Raw genomic sequence first — 21016 nt, 5'->3', positions numbered from 1 at the left:
CCCATTTTCCAGCATTTGGCCCAATTCCCTCTAAACCTTTCCCACACATGTACCCATCCAGATGCCTTTAAAATGCCACTACCTCCTGCATCTCTTTCCATTCACGCACCACCCTCTCCATGAAAAAGTTGCTCTTTAGGTCCCTTTTAAATCTTTCCTCTCTCACCTTAAACCTATGCCCCTCTAGTTTTGGACTCCCCTACCCTGGGGAAAAGACCTTGACTATTCACCCTATCTACGCCCCTCATGATTTTATAAACATCTGTAAGGTCACTCCCCTCAGCCTCCAATGCTCCAGGGAAAATAGCCCCAGTCTATTCAGCCTCTCCCTATAGCTCAAACCCTCCAGGCCCAGCAACATCCTTGTAAATCTTTTATGCAGCCTTTGGAAGTTTAACATCATCCTTTGTTTAACAGGGAGATCAGAACAGAATGCAGTATTCTCAAAGTGGTCTGACCAAATAAATGGAGAAAGTAAGACTGCTGGTATCCTTAGGATTGATGGCAGGAAACCCTTTAGATATCATGATATGTGGATTTGATGGTCAAATACTGAAGAGAAAAATCCCTGCAATCACTGAGGAAACAGCTTATAGTATAAGAGGAGGAGCTGCTCAGTTGGGCCAAGCTCTCCAATTCAATACAAATCCTTTAAAGTTCATCTCCACTTCTCATTTGGATGAAACAGCTTGTACTTCTATAGTATCTTTCCTAAGCTCAGATCATCTCCAAGTGCTTTCCAACCAATGAGATTCTTTAACAGTAGTTACTGTTGTGGTGTAGGAGATCTCCCACAAACATGAGATAATGATCAGGTACCCAGTTGGTTCAGAGATAAATATTGGCCAGAACATTATATATGAACGTATGTGTTAGGAATTGGAGCAGGGCATTCAATAAGATCATAGCTTCTCTGACCTTGGCCGGAACTCCACTGCCCTATCTACCCTCAATAAATCCTTAACTTTTGACTACCCACTCCTCCTAGTCATCTACTCCTGCCACTAAAAATATTCATTAGCTCTGTCTCCACCACTTCCTGTGGAATAAGTTGCAAAGAGTCATGATCCTCTGAAAATAATTCTCCTAATCTCCTTCTTGAATGGAATAGTTTCTTATTTTTAAACCAAATCCCCTTTCTTCCTGGGAGGTGACATCCTTTCGGTGGCTAGCCTCAAGGACTGAAATATTTCAATCTGATACTCAAACAAACCTTCCTTCAGAAGAGGAATTTCCCTGGAAACAATCCCATCAACCTATTCTGAAATAAACACAAATTGTTGGAGAAACTCAGCAGGTCCGGCAACATCTGTCGTGAGAAAGCAGAGTTACTGTTTCGAACACAGTGGCTCTCTCTCTAAACTACTTCTAATCGTTTTACATTCTTAAATGAGTAGAACACATTTGTGCACAGTACTCCAGATGTGGTCTCACCAGGGTCCTGTATAGAGGGCAGCAAAATATTCCTGTTTCTTCTCTCCTCCCCAACATCAGATTAAATATTACCGTTCCTAGCTGCTATCAGTTCTGAAGAAGGAGCTTCGAAACGTTAATTGTGTCTCTCTTCATAGACCTGCTGAGTCGCTCCAGCATTCAACAAAATACCGAAGAACTCTGGAAGTCAGAAATTGCTGGAGAAGCTCAGCAGGTCTGACAGCATCTGTGTAGAGAGAAGGCAGAGTTAATGTTTCGGCTGCAGTGTGTTTGTTTCTGATTCTTTGTTGCAGTTTGTACCTATGTTTCTATTCCTGGGACAGTTTACCTCCTTCATCAGTCGCTACAGCTGCAATGTAACTCTGTTACTGCCTCAAAGCAGTCACAAAACTCAGCAGCGACCCACCAGCACCGCACGCAGGAGCTGTTCCTTACCGAGGAGTTGCTTTTCTTTGGAGCAGCTGATCTTGTTTTGTGCTGAAGTCGAGTTCCTCATCATGTGATGAGGGAGAGTAGCCCGGGTGCTGTTGGGGCTGGTCCTCTCTCTCCGTTTGGGAGCTGGCGCTGAGCAGGGACAGGGATGACACTGGAGGATCCGTTTGTATTGGTGAGAGGGTGAGTAGCCCTGTCTCATTGGGAGCTCGTGTTTCTCAGGGCCCGGGGTGGGGGGCAGTGACCAGCGCTCTCTTTCCTACTGAGTTTTGCAGAAACTTTCTGACCCTATTGACTCCCATTCCCCGGGAGCTGGCGCCCCCTCCCCTCTCTCCCCTCTCTCCCTCACTGGGCTCAGGGCTTTTTGCCAGGTTCAGATGGGAGCGAAGAAGACCCCCGCCCTGGGTGGGGATCACGTACAGACTTGAAACAAAAACTCCCCACATCCGAGACAAGCCTCGGCTTGTGAGGGGACAAGAATTTGCCTATGGGTCGGTCTCGGGAAAGCCCCAAGAGGTGGAGCAGAATAGAGTTGTGTTTCTGTTTCTATTGCTATCCACGTCCCCTTGGTCCCAAAACGCTTTCCAGGCTACAGAATGTGTTCTGTTATACAGCCATAGGATATTATAGCACAGAGGGAGGCCGTTCGGCCCATTGGAGTCTGCACAGGCTCCTTGGAAAAGACAATCCTGATCCTGCTTCTGTTGAGCAGCCTATATCCTATCAGGCAGTGTTGTAAATTCTGACTGCTCTGTCGTCCTTACATCACCGCTGGTTCTTTTGCCAATCGTTTTAATTTGTTTAGTGAGAGTTGGAGACAGATTGATAGAGTAAATAAACAATGCCTTCCGGATGTTAAATATCTCAGTCGAGTGCTCCCGTTGCCCAGTGCCCTGGGTGGAGTGTGGCTTTATCTGTGCAATATTATGATTTGATGGTATATCGGGAAGGATCGTTCTTTGAACCATTCGAAATGGGACAAAACTTCACAGAAACCACGTATTCTCCTGCCTCCCAGCCACATGTGGGGGTTGGTGGGGGAGCTGTGAGAGGGTCACTGACCGAGGCCACTTAACCCCTTGGGGGCCGGGGTGGGGAATGAATAGTGGGAAAGGATTTATGGCTGGTTTTAGCAGATGTTTCACAATGTGCAGCGTTACCAGGCTTGGGCTGCTCCTGGTTCACTTACCCGGAACCCCATGCCCCTGCCCGCTCTGGGTGCTGTGTGTGCAGGGACAGAGGGAGAGGGAGAATCAGGTAGTGGATGGGGAAAGGGGGGTGATGGGAGAAGCAGGTAGTGGAGCTGGTGTCTGGGTGTAATGAAGCAGAAGGTGGGGTTAGGCTGGAGGGGGTCTTGTGGTGGCAGCTCAGGGTGTTGGTGGGTAAAGAGTGTGGAATGAGCTCCCCACTGTACTGTTGCTCCCTGGGTCCTTGTGGTGTGGGCTCGAGAGCTCTGTCCTGAGCCTGGGCTGTCTGTGTATCTGATTCCAGTGTCAGGCCTGAAGGGATTCCCCGTTGCTGGGGTGAGCAGTTAGGGTTCTGTTTTTAAACTGAGACCCTGCCTGGCTGCGCAGGCAGATGTAAAAGATCCCTGGCGCTTTTGAAGGAAAGCAGGTGTATTGCTCATTCAACCCTCAAATGGCAACTGAGGAGCAGGAAACTGGGAGATGGTCACACTGCAGCTTGGGGGACCTTGCTGTGTGCAAACCAGCAGTACAACGGTGAATACGCTTTCAACGGGAACCATAAGGTGCTGGTGAAAGCCCCCGTTCCCCCCCCCCCACCCCAACCCCCAAGATGAGCTGATCCTGAGATGTCTTCCTTTGATTACAGAGAGGTTCAGAAGGCAGTGAACACAGCACGGGGACTGTACCAGCGATGGTGGGAATTACTGCAGGATAAACAGGCTGTCAGCAAGGAAGAATATGACTGGACGACTAATGAGCTCCGTAACAGTCTGCGCAGTATCGAGTGGGATCTGGAGGACCTGGACGAGACGATCGATATCCTCCAGTAGCAGGAGCCCTGCAACCCTCCCACAACACCTCCCTGCCCCCCTTTGCCCCTCTTTCCCTCTCACTCCCCAACCCCTCTTATGGTGCCATGCATTTTAAAACTGTCTGTCTTAAGGGCAATTCAGGCACAGTGGTAGCATCCCTACCTTTGAGCTTGGAGGTCTGGGCTCAAGTCCCACCTGCTCCACTTGTGGGGAGTATCAACATCTTAAGCAGGTTGATTAGAAAAATATTGATTAAAGCAGTCTTTTGCCCTCTTTTCCAGATCATGCTATCCCTAACTGGGTAACAGTTCCCTGGGTGCCGCTTACCTGTCAGGTGTGCAGGGAGCTCAGCATGCAACTCAACAACTGTAGGCATCACAGTTGAGCCTGACCCCTGGCTAAAACTGGAAGTAATGCTGATGGGCCAAGGATCTAGTTTATCAGGGCCACCTTGCTTTTTTTTTAATCTGGGCAAGCTTAGCGGGAAACCTAACCCCCACCACCACCCCCCTCAATGCCATGTTCACCACACGCAGTAAGGCAGCGGTTGCCCCTTGAGTTTGAGGAGATATATGGAGATATCCAGAGTCATAGAGATATACAGCATGGTACAGACCCTTCAGTCCAACTCAGCCCCCACACTGACCAGATATCCTATATAAATCTAATCCCGTTTGCCAGCATTTGGCCCATATCCCTCTAAACCCTTCCTATTCATGTGCCCATCCAGATGCCTTTTAAAAGTTGTAACTGTACCAGCCTCCACCACTTCCTCTGGCAGCTCGTTCCATACACACATCACCTTCTGTGTGAAAATGTTGCCCCTTAGGTCCCTTTTATATCTTCCTTCTCTCACCTTAAACCTATGCCCTCCAGCTGTGGACTCCCTCCAACCTGGTAACACCCTTATAAATCTTTTCTGAACCCTTTCACGTTTCACAACATCCTCCCTATAGGAGGGAGATCAGAATTGCAGACAATACTCCAAAAGTAGCCAAACCAACGTCCTGTGCAGGTGTAACATGACTTCCTAACTCCCATACTCAATGTGGGTCAATATTTTGTGACATAAATAAACTGGGAGCAGGAGCTGGCTCAGCAAGCTGTGAGGTGATCAGGAGAAAGGCAGCAAGTCTCTAAAAATTAACATCAGGGAAGCAGTCAAAAAACAAACACACCAGGCTAAATAGATGCTGAACGGTTTGTATGCATGTATCTATAATTATTCATATGTGTGTATATATCAAATACACTTTATATAGTGTGTTCGGCTATGAGATTAAAGTGTCACTGAAGAGCCAAAAGTATCTAACGTAAAATGAGGTCCTGTTTCACATAGTGCAGCATTCTGCAATGTTGCTCTGATGTGTCCCATTCCTCAGAAACATATGTAAGTTTTGGCCCGTTTTCTGCTGAGTTGGTTTATGGAACGAGTACAGGAGGCTCTTCAACCCATCGTGCTGTGCTGGCTTTTTGAAAAATCATTCTTTGTTTTGCCTGGAACTTTGTAAATTCTCCGTCCTTGAGAATCTGTGCAAGTCCTTTTCAAAGTTACTGATGGAACCAGCTTCTACCACTTTTACAGGCCGCGTGTTCCAGATCGTGGTAAATCTCAGATTGCAAAACAAAATTCTCCGTGTCTCATCTTTGAGTTTTTTTGCCAATGATTTTAAAACCTGGTGTGTAATGAATTCTGCAAGATCAGACTTCAGGATTTCAGTAACTGCTGTGAAGTTTTATTTATATTAAATTGTGATTAAAATAGTTTCAATCCCATTTTAGATTCTTTGTTTTAGCTTGTCCCTTTCTATTTTGTTGTAATTTAGTTGGATTTACATTTTTCAATAGGTTCTTAAAGTTTACTCTGTGTCTTAGAGCAAATTGTCCTTCTCGTGGTTTCCTGATTGCAGTTAAAGATAAGAGAAACAAGCTTTTGCCTCCTTGTTCCTTAACTATTGCAAACGCATTGTGGAATCAAATCCTCGGAAGTTCAAGATTGAGACCACAGAACTGCAAGAGAGGAAAGCGTTTGTTGTCAGAATGAGACAAACTGTGAAGGTAGCGACATGTGCACAGCTGAACACACCCCACATCACAGTATTTATCTGCTTAGACTTTGATCATTGTCATTGAATCTGCTGCCAATGCCCTTTCAGGCAGTGAGTTAATAACATTACTGTGAGTCAGGAGCTTGATGTGGGAACAGTCCTGTTGTCTCAAGCTCCCCTCTCCTCACCCTTTCAGCTCTCGGTGATGAATATTGTCAGGCTAAATCAGGCCCAATGTGGCTGAAGATCACAGTCAAAACCAATAGGAATTACATTTGGGAGCAGGATACATTCTACAATGTATGAACCATTAGGAATTGAACCCACGGTTTTAACCTTCATTGCCAGCTCTGTAAACTGCAAGACCCTTGAATTAGAATTACTGCTGGGGCTGCTCAGTGTTTACATAGAACATAGAACAGTACAGCGCAGAACAGGCCCTTCGGCCCTCGATGTTGCGCCGGCCTGTGAACTAATCTAAGCCCCTCCCCCTTCACTATCCCATCATTATCCATATGCTTATCCAAGGACTGTTTAAATGCCCCTAATGTGGCTGAGTTAACTACATTGGCAGGCAGGGCGTTCCACGCTCTTACCACTCTCTGAGTAAAGAACCTGCCTCTGACATCTGTCTTAAATCTATCGCCCCTCAATTTGTAGCTATGCCCCCTTGTACAAGCTGAAGTCATCATCCTCGGAAAAAGACTGTCACTGTCCACCCTATCTAATCCTCTGATCATCTTGTATGTCTCTATTAAATCCCCTCTTAGCCTCCTTCTCTCCAATGACAACAGACCCAAGTCCCTCAGCCTTTCTTCATAGGGCCTGTGCTCCAGACCAGGCAACATCCGGGTAAATCTCCTCTGAACCTTTTCCAATGCTTCCACATCCTCCCGGTAATGGGGCGACCAGAACTGTACACAATATTCCAAGTGAGGCTGCACTAGCGTTTTGTACAGTTGCAGCATGACATCACGGTTCTGGAACTCAATCCCTCTACCAAAAAAACCTAACACATCGTATGCCTTCTTAACAGCACTATCAACCTGGGTGGCAACTTTCAGGGATCTATGTACATGGACACCAAGATCCCTCTGCACATCCACACTACCAAGAATCTTACCATTGACCCGATATTCTGCCTTCCTATTATTCTTCCCAAAGTGAACCACCTCACATTTATCCGCATTAACCTCCATTTGCCACCTTTCAGCCCAATTCTGCAGTTTATCCAAGTCTCCCTGCAACCTGCAACATTCTTCCACACTGTCCACTATTCCACTGTCTTTAGTGTCATCTGTAAACTTACTAACCCATCCACCTATGCCTGCATCTAAGTCATTTATAAAAATGACAAACAGCACTGGTCCTAAAACAGATCCTTGAGGCACACCACTAGTAACCGGACTCCAGGCTGAATATTTTCCATCAACCACCACTCGTTGCCTTCTTACAGAAAGCCAGTTTCTAATCCAAACTGTTAAATCTCTCTCAATCCCGTGCCTCTGTATTTTCTCCAATAGCCTACCATGTGGAACCTTATCGAAGGCTTTACTGAAGTCCATGTACACCACGTCAACTGCCCTACCCTCATCCACATGCTTGGTCACCTTCTCAAAAAACTCAGTGAGGTTTGTGAGACATGACCTGCCCTTGACAAATCCATGCTGACTATCTCCAATAAAATTGTTGCTTGCTGGATGATTATATATCCTATCTCTTGTAATCCTTTCCAGAACTGTTCCTACAACAGACGTAAGGCTCACTGGTCTATAATTACCTGGGTCATCTCTACTGCCCTTCTTGAACAAGAGCACAACATTGCCAATCCTCCAGTCCTCTGGTACTAAACCTGTAGACAATGATGACTCAAAGATCAAGGCCAAAGGCTCTGCCACCTCTTCCCTAGCTTCCCAGACAATCCTCGGAAAAATCCCATCCAGCCCAGGGGATTTATCTACCTTCTTGCCTTCTAGAATTGATAACACCTCCTCCTTACTAACCTCAATCCTTTCAATTCTAGCAGCCCGTGACTCAGTCATCTCCTCTACAATATTCTCCTGTTCCTCAGTGAAAACAGATGAGAAGTAATCATTTAGCACCTCTCCAATCTCCACAGGGTCCACACACAACTTCCCACTTCTGTCTTTGACTGGTCCCATTGCTACCCTGTCATCCTCTTATTCCTCACATACCTATAGAAGTTTGTTAGTTTGTATCACACTTTTGCTTCACATTACCAGGAAATGAAAGATCACATTACAAGTCCTTCTGCTGTGGCATTTGGAGAAAGGAGAAACCAACAGGTGAGTGGTTATTTGAATTTTACTTTCTCTGCCCAGTCCGTGCTCGGCAGCACACTCTGCTGTCACTGTGCGAACTGAGATACCGCGTGCACTCAAACCTTTCACTGTCTTTGTGCGTCATGGAGAATTACAATTAGATTTTATTGACATGGGGAATGCATGACAAATAAAATCTAATTCTGTAGCAATATAGATGAGTACAGCGAAAAGTGTACAAAGGTACCATTTTCCAGCACCACCTTGGTTACAGAATCAGAGTTTTGAAAAGAAATAAGCAAAAACAAAAGAAAACCAAAAGTTAAGAAAAACATCCAGATTTTAAAGTCTAAGCCTTACCTCCATAAAGGTGTTTCGAACCACTGACGCAGGCTCCTGGACCTAGCCTCGGCCTTGGTTATTTTGTCCTGGATCTAGATAGCGGAGACTAATGGGAATTCTAGTGGAGTTTCCAGTCCAGTGTCTGCCACACAGCCTGGGGTTTGACAGAGTTAGTGAGCACAGATATTCTACTGAGTAATCACCCTCTGAACCATGGCCAGCTCTGGAATACAAAACCTTTTCTTTTGACTAAAAATATTCAACCAGCAAATAACTGGAAACTGTGTCAGTGACAGCACAGGGAGGGAATGTTGTGTTAAACTGTTTGGCGGAGGATGAGACTGGGATTATTCTGCTCTGAGATTTAATGGAGGTGCCCAAAACCGTGAAGGATTTCATGGAGCGAACGAAAAGAAGCTGTTTCTGCTGGGAGGGCAGCTTTAACCAGAGGAGACCAATTTAAAACAATTAGCAAAAGCTCCAGAGGGAGAAGAGAAATGTTTTTTTGTGCAGCGAGTCACTGTGAAGTTCCCGCCACCCTGTTACTTTCAAAAGGGAACTGGGGAAATCGATATGAGGGTGGGATAAATCCTTCAATGAGCTGGCACAAGCACAGTGGGTAGAGTGGCTTCCTCCCTGATTTTCAATCTGATTATTTGAATAAGGAGGATGTGCTTTTTAAGAATATCAAAACCATGAGGGAAAGCTCTGGTTTTCCTTGGACATTGACCTTGGTTTGGTGTGAAGAATTGCTAATGAGACGGGTAATGCACACCCTGTGGTATTTATTTTAGAATGAATCGCTGAGCTCTCGGACTGTAACGAGCATCACTTTACGTGTGACACTGCAGCAGGGCAAGGCAAGGAACTGACCAATTCTTGGTGTTATTGTAGGGTCTGCTTGGAGGCACGGAAGGTCAGCACAAGCCCATGGACAGATATAGGCACCTAGACCAGGAGCTGGAGAATACCAACTACCAGTACATCGAGGAGCGTATGGCCCAGCAGCGGGTACGTCCTCAGACAGGAGTCACACACCCTCGGTTATTCAGTGCAGGATAACCCCAACACCTCGAGAGAGGATTGAATTAAAAGCCTGTGTGTGATGGCAAGGGAAGCTTCACAGTTTAGAATTAACTGATATAAGGGAGATGGCAACACCTTTGATACAAGTCAGCTCAAACATAGCAAAACATACCAAAGTGATTTGCTGGGGGCATATCCAACAGGGACAGCCACATGAGGAAATATGAAGCTAATGACTAAAAGGAACTAAATTCCCAGGCAGCATCTCCAAGCAGACAGATAGGCACTGGAGGAGCTGACAGGAATAGGGAGGAGTGTACAGGTTGGAGGAGGTGACAGGGATAGGGAGGAGAGTACAGGTTGGAGGAGGTGACAGGGATAGAGAGGAGTGTACGGGTTGGAGGAGGTGACAGGGATAGAGAGGAGTGTACAGGTTGGAGGAGGCAACAAAAATAGGAAGGAGTGTAGAGGTTGGAGGAGGCGAAAGGAATGGGGGGAGTGTACGGGTTGGAGGAGGTGACAGGGATAGAGAGGAGTGTACGGGTTGGAGGAGGTGACAGGGATAGAGAGGAGTGTACAGGTTAGAGGAGGCAACAAAAATAGGAAGGAGTGTAGAGGTTGGAGGAGGCGAAAGGAATGGGGGGAGTGTACGGGTTGGAGGAGGTGACAGGGATAGGGAGGAGTGTACAGGTTGGAGGAGGTGACAGGGATAGGGAGGAGTGTACAGGTTGGAGGAGGTGACAGGGATAGGGAGGAGTGTACAGGTTGGAGGAGGTGACAGGGATAGGGAGGAGTGTACAGGTTGGAGAAGGCGAAAGGAATGGGGGGAGTGTAAAGGTTGGAGGAGGTGACAGGGATAGGGAGGAGTGTACAGGCTGGAGGAGGCGAAAGGAATGGGGGGAGTGTAAAGGTTGGAGGAGGTGACAGGGATAGGGAGGAGTGTACAGGTTGGAGGAGGCGACAGGGATAGGGAGGAGTGTACAGGTTGGAGGAGGCGACAGGGATAGGGAGGAGTGTACAGGTTGGAGGAGGTGACAGGGATAGGGAGGAGTGTACAGGTTGGAGGAGGTGACAGGGACAGGGAGGAGTGTACAGGTTGGAGGAGGCGACAGGAATAGGGAGGAGTGTACAGGTTGGAGGAGGCGAAAGGAATGGGGGGAGTGTACAGGTTGGAGGAGGTGACAGGGATAGGGAGGAGTGTACAGGTTGGAGGAGGTGACAGGGACAGGGAGGAGTGTACAGGTTGGAGGAGGCGACAGGGACAGGGAGGAGTGTACAGGTTGGAGGAGGCGACAGGGACAGGGAGGAGTGTACAGGTTGGAGGAGGCGACAGGGACAGGGAGGAGTGTAGAGGTTGGAGGAGGCGACAGGGACAGGGAGGAGTGTACAGGTTGGAGGAGGTGACAGGGATAGGGAGGAGTGTACAGGTTGGAGGAGGTGACGGCAATAGGGAGGAGTGTACAGGTTGGAGGAGGTGACAGGGATAGGGAGGAGTGTACAGGTTGGAGGAAATGACAGGGATAGGGAGGAGTGTACAGGTTGGAGGAGGCGACAGGGACAGGGAGGAGTGTACAGGTTGGAGGAGGTGACAGGGATAGGGAGGAGTGTACAGGTTGGAGGAGGTGACAGGGACAGGGAGGAGTGTACAGGTTGGAGGAGGTGACAGGGATAGGGAGGAGTGTACAGGTTGGAGGAGGTGACGGCAATAGGGAGGAGTGTACAGGTTGGAGGAGGTGACAGGGATAGGGAGGAGTGTACAGGTTGGAGGAAATGACAGGGATAGGGAGGAGTGTACAGGTTGGAGGAGGCGACAGGGACAGGGAGGAGTGTACAGGTTGGAGGAGGTGACAGGGATAGGGAGGAGTGTACAGGTTGGAGGAGGTGACAGGGACAGGGAGGAGTGTACAGGTTGGAGGAGGTGACAGGGATAGGGAGGAGTGTACAGGTTGGAGGAGGTGACGGCAATAGGGAGGAGTGGACAGGTTGGAAGAGGCGACAGGGACAGGGTGGAGTGTACAGGTTGGAGGAGGCGACAGGGACAGGGAGGAGTGTACAGGTTGGAGGAGGCGACAGGGACAGGGAGGAGTGTACAGGTTGGAGGAGTGTACAGGTTGGAGGAGGCGACAGGAATAGGGAGGAATGTACAGGTTGGAGGAGGCGAAAGGAATTGGGGGAGTGTACAGGTTGGAGGAGGTGACAGGGGTAGGGAGGAGCGTACAGGTTGGAGGAGGTAGCAGAGGTGGGGAAGCGGCATAGGTGCCGGAGGAGGAGACAGAGGTGGCGAAGGGGTGTAGGGGACGGGGGGAGGTTGGGGAGGGGGTGTAGGTGCCGGAGGAGGTGACAGAGTTGGGGAAGGGACCTCGGGGCTGGAGGAAGTGGGGAGGTGTAGCAGGGGCCGGGAGAGGTAGCAGATGAAGTGGAATTGAAGACAAGGTTGAGGGTTTTGTATATAATTGAGGCTGAAACTGGGTTATCTGCACTCATGTGAGAGCTGCATGAGACCACTATTGTTTTGTAGAGATTCACGGTTTCTGTCGAGGGGCTGGATCTCGAGCATGGTACTGTGTTACTGTGAAGTACCCAGTGCATGTATTAAATCCAGGACCCAGACTGTGACTGGCAGCGACTCACTACATCACAGCCCTACCCCTCAGTGGCCATCTCCGCCACTACTGTATCGGCAATGTGGACCATGTACAACATACACAGCAGAAATTCAGCAAAGCTGCTCTGATAGCACCTTCTAAACCCATGGCCACTTCCGTCCTGAAGGACAAGGGCAGCAGATACATGGGAACACCAATCCCTGCAGTTCCCTCCAAACCCTACACCCATTCTGACTTGGGAGTATATTGTCATCCCTTCCAATCCCTGAGCCCCATTGCTGACAGCATTGTGTGCCCCCTGCACCCCAGGGAAAGCAGTGGTTCAGCTCCCTCCGCCATGTTCTGAGGGGTAATTAGGGATGGGAAATACATTCTCGTTTACCTAAATTTCAACTATTTAGTATTTTAACTTGCTCTGGTGTGAAGCACATACAGGAGGAGATCTTTCTGTTTCTGAAGGGCAGGGTGTGCACTGAGGTAACTCTTCCCCCTGGTATCTGTGCAGCTGATAATGGAACAGCAAGATGACCAACTGGAGCTGGTCCTGGGGAGCAGTGCGGTCCTAAAGAGCATGTCAACACGGATTGGCGATGAGTTGGAGGAACAGGCGGTGTAAGTCGATTCCATTCCTTAATAAATCAAAGTCAGACCAGAACAGCTGATCACTTACCAGCACCCTTCCAGTAATGTACAGAGGGAGCTCTGCACCCCCTGAGAGTGGGGAGGGAGGATATCTGAGCAGATGGAGCTCTGAAGGATGTACGAGAGGGTGCGGTACTTTTTGAGGAGAGGGGAGGGAACCTGATCGAGGCGTATAAGATCAGGAGGGGCATGGACAGAGTGGATGCAAAGCAGCTGTTTCCCTGAGTCAAGCCGTCAATAACAAGGGGTTTTGAGGGGAGTTAAGGAAAAGATTGTTCACCCAGAGGGTGGTGGGGAATCTGGAATGTACTGCCAGGGAGGGTAATGGAGGTGGGAAACATCACAACCTTTTAAAAAGTACCTGCATGAGCGTTTGAAGTGTCATAGCATTCAAGGCAATGGGCCAAGTGCTAGAAAGTGGGACTGACTAACTTAGACATGTTGGTGCGGACTCGATGGGCAGAATGGCCACTTCAATGCTGTATGACTTTGTGATGCTGCAAGGAGATTCTATACTTTTGATGCAAAGTTAAACTGAGGTCCTACTTGTTTTATTTCAAGAATATACTTTATTCATAAAAAAACCTTTATATACCTAGATAATCACGAGAGTGTTTTGATTCTGTATTGTCTTTGCATTTAGAGCACAAACAAATCCAAGGCATTTCTTACGCATACAAGACTGTATTTATAAGCGTTAGAGGTACTGGCAGGGTCTGCTAACTGAACGGACCCACATTGTACTTTGGTAGAAAGATCTCAGACAGCGGTCTTTCCCCACTGCACCTTGGGGGCAACGTGTCTCAAGCTTTAGTGTGTTCCCCAGCACACAGTCATGGACCTTGGGACGTGCCAGGCAGCGACACTTGGCCAGGGTCAGTTCCTTGCTCTGGAACACCAACCAGTTTCAAGCAGACCAGATGACACCCTCCCCTGACAGTGGACCTTAATAATTGACACATGATCTTACAGTGTCCTAACCTGTGCCTGGTGCCCTGAAATTGATCATTTGCTCATTGTCGCTGACCATTGATGGATACCTGTCACTGTGATTCACACAGAAACAGTGACTGCATTTCCAAAGTGATTTTTTTTGTTTCTGGGCTGTAAAACATTTGTATTGAGGTTGTGAACAGTGTTGTCGAAATTGGTGTGAGATATGAGTAGATCAGGGAGAAGGTATTTCACCATTTGACTCTCACGGGGATAAGCTTGTATGTGTACCCGTGGTTGGAGGTACTCCTGGCGGATTTTGGTGTGGGATGATATTGAAAACCTTGAGAATCTCTGGAAACTGAGAGAGAAATGAATAATTTGGGTTTGAATCTGGCCGTGCTGCAGGTGGGGCGGGAGGGGTCATGTGGGCAGGGAAGTGATCTCACATCCCAGTTCTGAGGGAAGGGTCACTCAACCCAAACTCTGATTTCGCTCCACAGACACTGCCAGACCTGCTGAGCTTTTCCAGCAATTTTTGATTTTGTTCCCAGTTTACGCTCATTCATGTGGTGGGCTGACAGTGTCCCTACCTCTGAGCTAGAAGATCCAGGTTCCAAGTCTTACCCATGCCAGATGTGTGTCACAGTGTGTCCAAGTGGGGACAATTAAACTGCGCAGAGTGACTGGCCATTTCCACCCCCACTTCTTGAAGTCACTGCACCCCCCCCTGTGTTGAGTTTAATGGGAACCGTGCCACAATCCAAAATATTTACCCAGCGATTGAGCTGCAATGAAACAGCTGCTCTCTATTAGCTCCGAGATGTTTATTATCCTGTTACCACCTCCAGCAACCTGCTACCCTGCAATCAATATTGAGGGATCATTTTGTACTTAATCAGAAAAAGCATCCTCCTGGTAATCATACAAATAGGGTGCCAGAGGAGGCCATTCAGCCCCTCAAGGCTGCTTGACTATTCCAAAAGATCACGGCTGATCCGTTTGTAACTTCAAACCTGCCGACCCCAGGTAACTTTGCACCGTTCCCCCTTACTTAACAAGAAACTCTTTGCCATCAAAATATTCAAGCACCCTGCTCCCACCAGCTTCTTGAGAAGAGATTTACAAAGACTCAAAACCCTCAGGGGATGGAAAAATTGTTGCCTCATCTTTGATTTGAATGGCCAACCCTTGATTTTAAATAGTGACCCCCTGGTTCTACACTCTTCCCACGAGAGGGGACAGCTCCTTCCAAAAAATATACTTCTCATCCCACTCCAAACCACGTTCTGGGAGAGCTGAAAATACAGATCAAAATATCAAACCAAAAACCGGGGCAGGGGGTGGAGGAAACAGACAAACTAACTTTTCCCATCCTTGCTGGCTGATCAGCGCAAGCCCAGGATTCACCATGTCCAAGTGCGTACCTGCTGAATTTCAACCCAGCCCTGTGCCGCTCGAAGGGACTTCCTGAATTGATGTCATAGAGTCATACAGCATGGAAATAGTATCAGAGATAATGGGAACTGCAGATGCTGGAGAATTCCAAGATGATAAAATGTGAGGCTGGATGAACACAGCAGGCCAAGCAGCATCTCAGGAGCACAAAAGCTGACGTTTCGGGCCTAGACCCTTCATCAGAGAGGGGGATGGGGAGAGGGAACTGGAATAAATAGGGAGAGAGGGGGAGGGTCCGCCTCCCCCTGTCTCCCTATTTATTCCAGTTCCCTCACCCCATCCCCCTCTCTGATGAAGGGTCTAGGCCCGAAACGTCAGCTTTTGTGCTCCTGAGATGCTGCTTGGCCTGCTGTGTTCATCCAGCCTCACATTTTATCAGCATGGAAATAGACGCTTTGGTCCAACCAGCCCATGCCTAACATAATCCCAAGCTAAATTATTCCTGCCTGCTCCTGGCCTATATCCCTCCAAACCTTTCGTATTGATGCACTTATCCAAATGTCTTTTAATTATTGTAACCGTATCTGCATCCACCACTTCCTCTGGCAGTTCATTGCACACACAAACCAGTCTGTGTGTCAAGAAAGAAACAAAAGCTGCCCCTTGTTTCTTTTTTAAATCTTTCAGCTCTCACCTTAAACACAGGACCCCTAGTTTTGATGTGGAAAAGACCCTTGTCGTGTGCGCTGTTTATTGCCCTCGTGATTTTATAAACCTGTATAAGGCCACCCTTCAACCTCCAGTGGGGGAAAAATAAACACCAAACTAACCAGCCTCTCTTTTTAAGCCAAACCCTGCATTCCCGGCAACGTCGTGGTCAATTTTGAATAATATTGTATGAGACAGTAGTCTGTGCCACAGGTTCACTCTGCTGAAGGGAAAGGCCATCTTGCTGCTCTCTCACCTGGTTGATTTGCCTTTTGCAGGATGCTCGATGAATTTTCCCATGAGCTTGATGGCAGCCACTCCCGGCTCGACAGCACAATGAAAAAATTGGCCAAAGTTTCTCACATGACCAGTGGTAAGTTTCCCAGCAGTACCACCCACTCCTTGATGCCCCACCCCCACCAGGGCCTCACCCCTTCAACATCTGAACACCCCCCACCCCGTCAAGTGAGCATTCGGCTGTTTATGCCTGTTGCGGTGTTTTCTTCTTGTTTAAACTGGCAGCTCACCCCATTTCCTTACTGTTCTCACACCTATTTCACTTCTCCTTAATTATCACTGTTCCACACCTGGCAGCCCGGTGCCTGGTCCCTAAACACTGGCATTCCCTCCGTAAACCCCTCGCTCTACTTTTAAGATGATCCTTAAAACCTACCTGCATGTCTGAGCTTTTGCTCCCCTGTGCAAATACCTCCCTTTGCATGGTTCAGACTTTGGCCCATTTAGCTGTGTCTGAGGCGTTGTATAAGTGCATTAGGCTCACCCTCTGAATCGTGAAATAATTTTGAATTTTGCCTCTGTCCTGACTCTTAACGGTGACTGTGTTTGTTCGGTAGCTCGGCATCAGTGGTGTATGATTGTTGTTCTCCTCATCATCCTGGTCGTGGTGCTCATATTATTATTCACCCTGTGACCTTTGACCCTGAGACGTTGAACTGTGAACCACTCGGGTTGCCGGGGGTAATCAGCAACGGGAGTTATCGCCATTGGAGACATCAGCAGCAGCAGCGAGTTCCGTGGAACTCCATTTAGATCTGGGGCAGAGTTCTCCAAATGGCCAAACTTACTTTTTCTGAGCTTTTTTATTGGACCTCTGGGCTGTATCCAATATGGCTGAACCTGCCGCACATATGTGGTGCAGGAAGAATGTAAAATACTGTTTTTTTTAATGTTTGGAATGGGTTAGCTTGAACTTATTAGGATGTTAATAGTGGATACTAAGTAGTTACTTTAGATTAGGAACAAAACATAACCTGCAGCTTCATGGCTTATGAATAAGAGTTAACCACAAACTCAGCTTCCCTCCACTGACGGACACATATCGACTGTCAGTTCAGATGTATGACTGCTAAAGCATTGTGTCATTAATAGGGAAGGTAATCTTTCAGCTGAAGAATGGAGGTGATGAGGGATTTTCTGGGCTTTGAGCAGGTATTCCAAACAGGTTGGAGTTTCGGTAACTCTCAGCAACTCCTGTGAAAGAAATACTGCAGTCTGACTCCTCTTGGAGGAAATGTACCAGAACCCTTTTGTCCTTGCGGGCACTGTGCATCACCATTCTTAATCAGGAGACCATGGATTCAAGTCTCACCCCAGAAACCCAAACACACAATCCAGGGTGACTCTCCAAATTCTCAGGTGGACATTAACATTCCCTTCGCACCAATTCTAAAGGAGCAATCTTCTGTTATAGAATGGACCAGAAATAAAGGTTGCATCATCATTGCAAGTTTCACTGAGGCTCAGGCAGCACTCTCATCCCTTTCCAAAACTTTTATTTCAGAGCTTTTTCTTAGTTATTTTAAATTTTGATCATTTCCAGCAATGAAATGTATGTCCCGATCAAGATGGGAGTGTGTTTTTGAGCAAGATTTGACAGGCTGGTTTCCCCAATACATTGCTACTTTTATTGTCAGTTGTCACTGGGGAGGAGGTGAAATGCATACGATGTAATCTTAGCAAGTTACTTCAGTGCACCCCCATAGACAGTACATGTCACAGTCTCAAGTGCCTGTGGTGGAGGGAGTGCATTGATACAAATTCCTCCTGTCCTAGATGGTATTGGGTGGAGGATGTTGGGTTTATGCCTAATCCTGTGAGTATTCCAGCACCAGCTGCCCGTGCCAGTTCATGAGTGATTGGATTTGACTTAACAACCAGAGATTGGCATGTTCCCAGGCTGATTGCCTTTCTCGTTCATGCACTGGGCCATCACAATTTGAGGATTGCCATACTCCAGAAATAAATTTTGGTAAGGTAGTGGAAGAAGAACTTTTGCAGAGTGTGGACAAATCTCAAACGTGCTTTACGCAATGAATTCTGTTCTTTTCTAGCTGCTGACAGTTATCTTATTTGAGGTACAGAGTGCAGAAACCAATAGTTCAAAAAAATAGTACATGAACTTGCATTTCTGTGTTTACACTTAAGGTACTGATTTTTCACTGGGAAGAGGGGTGATGTTTAAATATCAGGAAGTAATGGTGAGGAGGAATGTGTAGCTCCAGCAGGGATATCTCTGCTATTGTTTGATAATTACAGTATAACACTTTCATATTAAAATGTGACAATGAAGAGAGTTGAAACTGTGTAGAAAAGTATTTGTAATAAAATAGACATTTAAAAAGATCACTGCCTCCCACTTGTTCTGTTGTGGTATTTTTTAAGCCGGAGAGGTCTGTGCTAATGTTTCTGCTTCACACAAGTACCTGCTCATCCTATCAACACATTGCTCTTTCTCCTTCCTGCATTCACTAGCTTCCTCTTCAATGTATCCATACCACCATCTCGTTTCCTCCTGACACATTGTTTCTAAATCTTGCCAGTTTGTTTGACAGCAGATGTAGCTTTTCTGTGTGACAGCTCCATTTCTATTAATTGTGTTACTTTCCTGGAGCAAGAGCAGTGTCACAGCGGAGATAGCAAGAACTGCCGATGCTGGAGTCCAAGATAACGGTGTGGAGCTGGAGGAACACAGCGAGCCAGGCAGCATTAGAGGAGCAGGAAAGTAGATGTTCAGAAATGGGGGAGGAGGAAGGGAGCTCTGAAATAAATTGAGGAGGGGTGGGGCTGTGCAAGGTAGGTGGGCTGGTGGGGATTGGTCAGTGAGGTGGGAGGAGTGGATAGGTGGGAGAGAAGATGGACAGGCTGTCAGGTCAAGGAGGCGGGGGTGAGAGGGAGGGAGGGTGGGTCACAGGAGGCCGAGTCACTGACTTAAGTCTGAGAAAGAAATAAATTTCTATGGGTTAAAGGTGTTGGGAGTGGTGGTATGGCATTATGATAGAGGATCAGTTATGGTCACATCAAATCGCGGAGCAGTATTGATGGGCTGAATGGCCTTCTCCTATTTTCTATGTTTGTCAGTTCTCTCTCTGCTGAGTCCTAAAGACATTGAATCCACAAGCAGCAACCATCGTCTAGTATCCAATCTTCATGCCCCAGTTTGGTAGTGAGCTTTGTTCAACTCTTTCCATAAACCATCAAATCAGAGCAAATGGCCCAAACTTGGGACATTCTGTCACTGTGCAGAAATGGCAAATAATTTAGTATGTTTATTTTTGTACCATTTGGAATGCACTGTAGCATGTGTAAAAATTTTTTATTTAATTTGCCTTCACAATATTTTCCGTAGTTTGATGCTCATGGGTTTAAACATGAAGTTACTACAAAAGGTGTAATTGTTTTTTGAGATTTGTGGGTATCAAAACAATTGCAATAAATAGCAGATTTTTTTATTCATACTGTCCCTTTATCGCCATATGCCAGAAGCCAGTGTTTTAGGATCTGATTGAGGCCTTTTAAAATTGGTTCTCTACCCAGGACAGCACACTATTTGACTTTGTGACAGTGCCTTGTCCCCAACTTGGGAACGACCAATCTTAAACTGAGTTGGTGAGGTGAGGGAGACCAGGACCAGTGGCTTTATGGAGTTGAGGTCACAATCTGATCAGCTACGATCTGACTGAGTGGTGGAGCAGGTTCAAGGCTCCATATAACTTGCCCCTTGCATCTAATTCATATATTCAGAGGATGTCCTGCTGTTTTGTGATTCGCCAGTCTATTCGCGATTGGTTAGCTGAGTTGGCTGGTTTGCAAAGTAGTGTAACGCTAACTGCGTGGGTCCAATTCCTGCACCAGCTGAGGTCACCGTGAAGGACTCTGCTTCTTAACCTTTCCCCTTACCTGAAAACTTGGTGACCTTTTGGGTTAAACCACCAACAGTCCTTATTCTCTAATGAGCTGTATTCTCCAGTAGGACTGTGGTGACTTTATACACCCAAAAAAAAAACTTTACATTCATGGAAAATTCAAAAGTTTTTAAGGGATCTAGTGAGATCTTTCACTCTGCAATTTGAGTAGTGGTATTACCCATTATGGAGATAGTACCAACAGTGATTGTAATGTGTAATTCCAGTGTTCAGTCATTCACTTGTCACCAACTGTCACGTATAGTTGAAATGGTAAATAACTAAACCAGATAGGAAAAAAAAACTTGTCTTTTTAATAGTCACAGGCTATGTGATACATAAACTTTACAAGTATTGGTCAATATAAGCAGTAGCTGGAAAAACATTTATGCTCAAGTATTTTGTACAAAACTGCTATGATATTAAAAATGATGATCACATAAACTACATACAGATGACACTGATATACATGTAAGGCAACAGCAACAAGCAGCCATCAGCAATGACTCTGGACTTGATCTTCTCCATCCTACCCCCACTTTAAACTAAATTTAAATCGACAATAGTTAAGCCAAAATAAGAACTATATATACACATTACCCTAAAAATGTTTTTTCTTAAATTACTTTTCTTAAGCTAAAAAAAAATCCTTTCCTCACAGATTACAGGTAAAAGTGCAGTCATCACTTTAGGACACCCTTGGCAGGTGTGAGAAGCTCTAGATGACTAGAAGGGACATGGATCTTATTGAGAGACCAAAATGAACATTGGCAAATCCATTTAACACATTCCCCTTCAACCCTGGAGCCCATCCTCAGTAAGGTAGGGGACACAGCTTGTCACCTTACTCTTTACCCGGAATCCTGGGGTTCAAACTATCATTTGTAAATGGAGCAACTTTTGAAATTAGACACTTGGAAACGTTGTATTAAAGCTATCCTTTCTACTTTGAGAAGTAGTTAAA

At 46.7% G+C, this 21016-nt stretch overlaps 1 protein-coding gene across 1 annotated transcript; it reads left to right on the top strand.

Annotated features, from left to right (window-relative positions):
- Window positions 1-1889: 1889 nt before the first annotated feature.
- Window positions 1890-18493, top strand: LOC125447416 (syntaxin-6-like). The gene is made up of 8 exons (XM_059640026.1): window positions 1890-2049; window positions 3700-3869; window positions 5829-5923; window positions 8157-8219; window positions 9432-9548; window positions 12675-12781; window positions 16129-16223; window positions 16705-18493. Exons 1-8 carry the CDS (start codon window positions 2015-2017, stop codon window positions 16779-16781), a joined length of 759 nt encoding a protein of 252 aa, XP_059496009.1. The 5' UTR covers window positions 1890-2014; the 3' UTR covers window positions 16782-18493.
- Window positions 18494-21016: the final 2523 nt, after the last annotated feature.

Source organism: Stegostoma tigrinum, chromosome 35, assembly GCF_030684315.1.
Source record: "Stegostoma tigrinum isolate sSteTig4 chromosome 35, sSteTig4.hap1, whole genome shotgun sequence".
NCBI classification, from domain to species: Eukaryota; Metazoa; Chordata; class Chondrichthyes; order Orectolobiformes; family Stegostomatidae; genus Stegostoma; species Stegostoma tigrinum.
The sequence above is the reverse complement of the archived record's forward strand: the minus strand, read 5'-3'. Positions and strand labels throughout refer to the sequence as shown.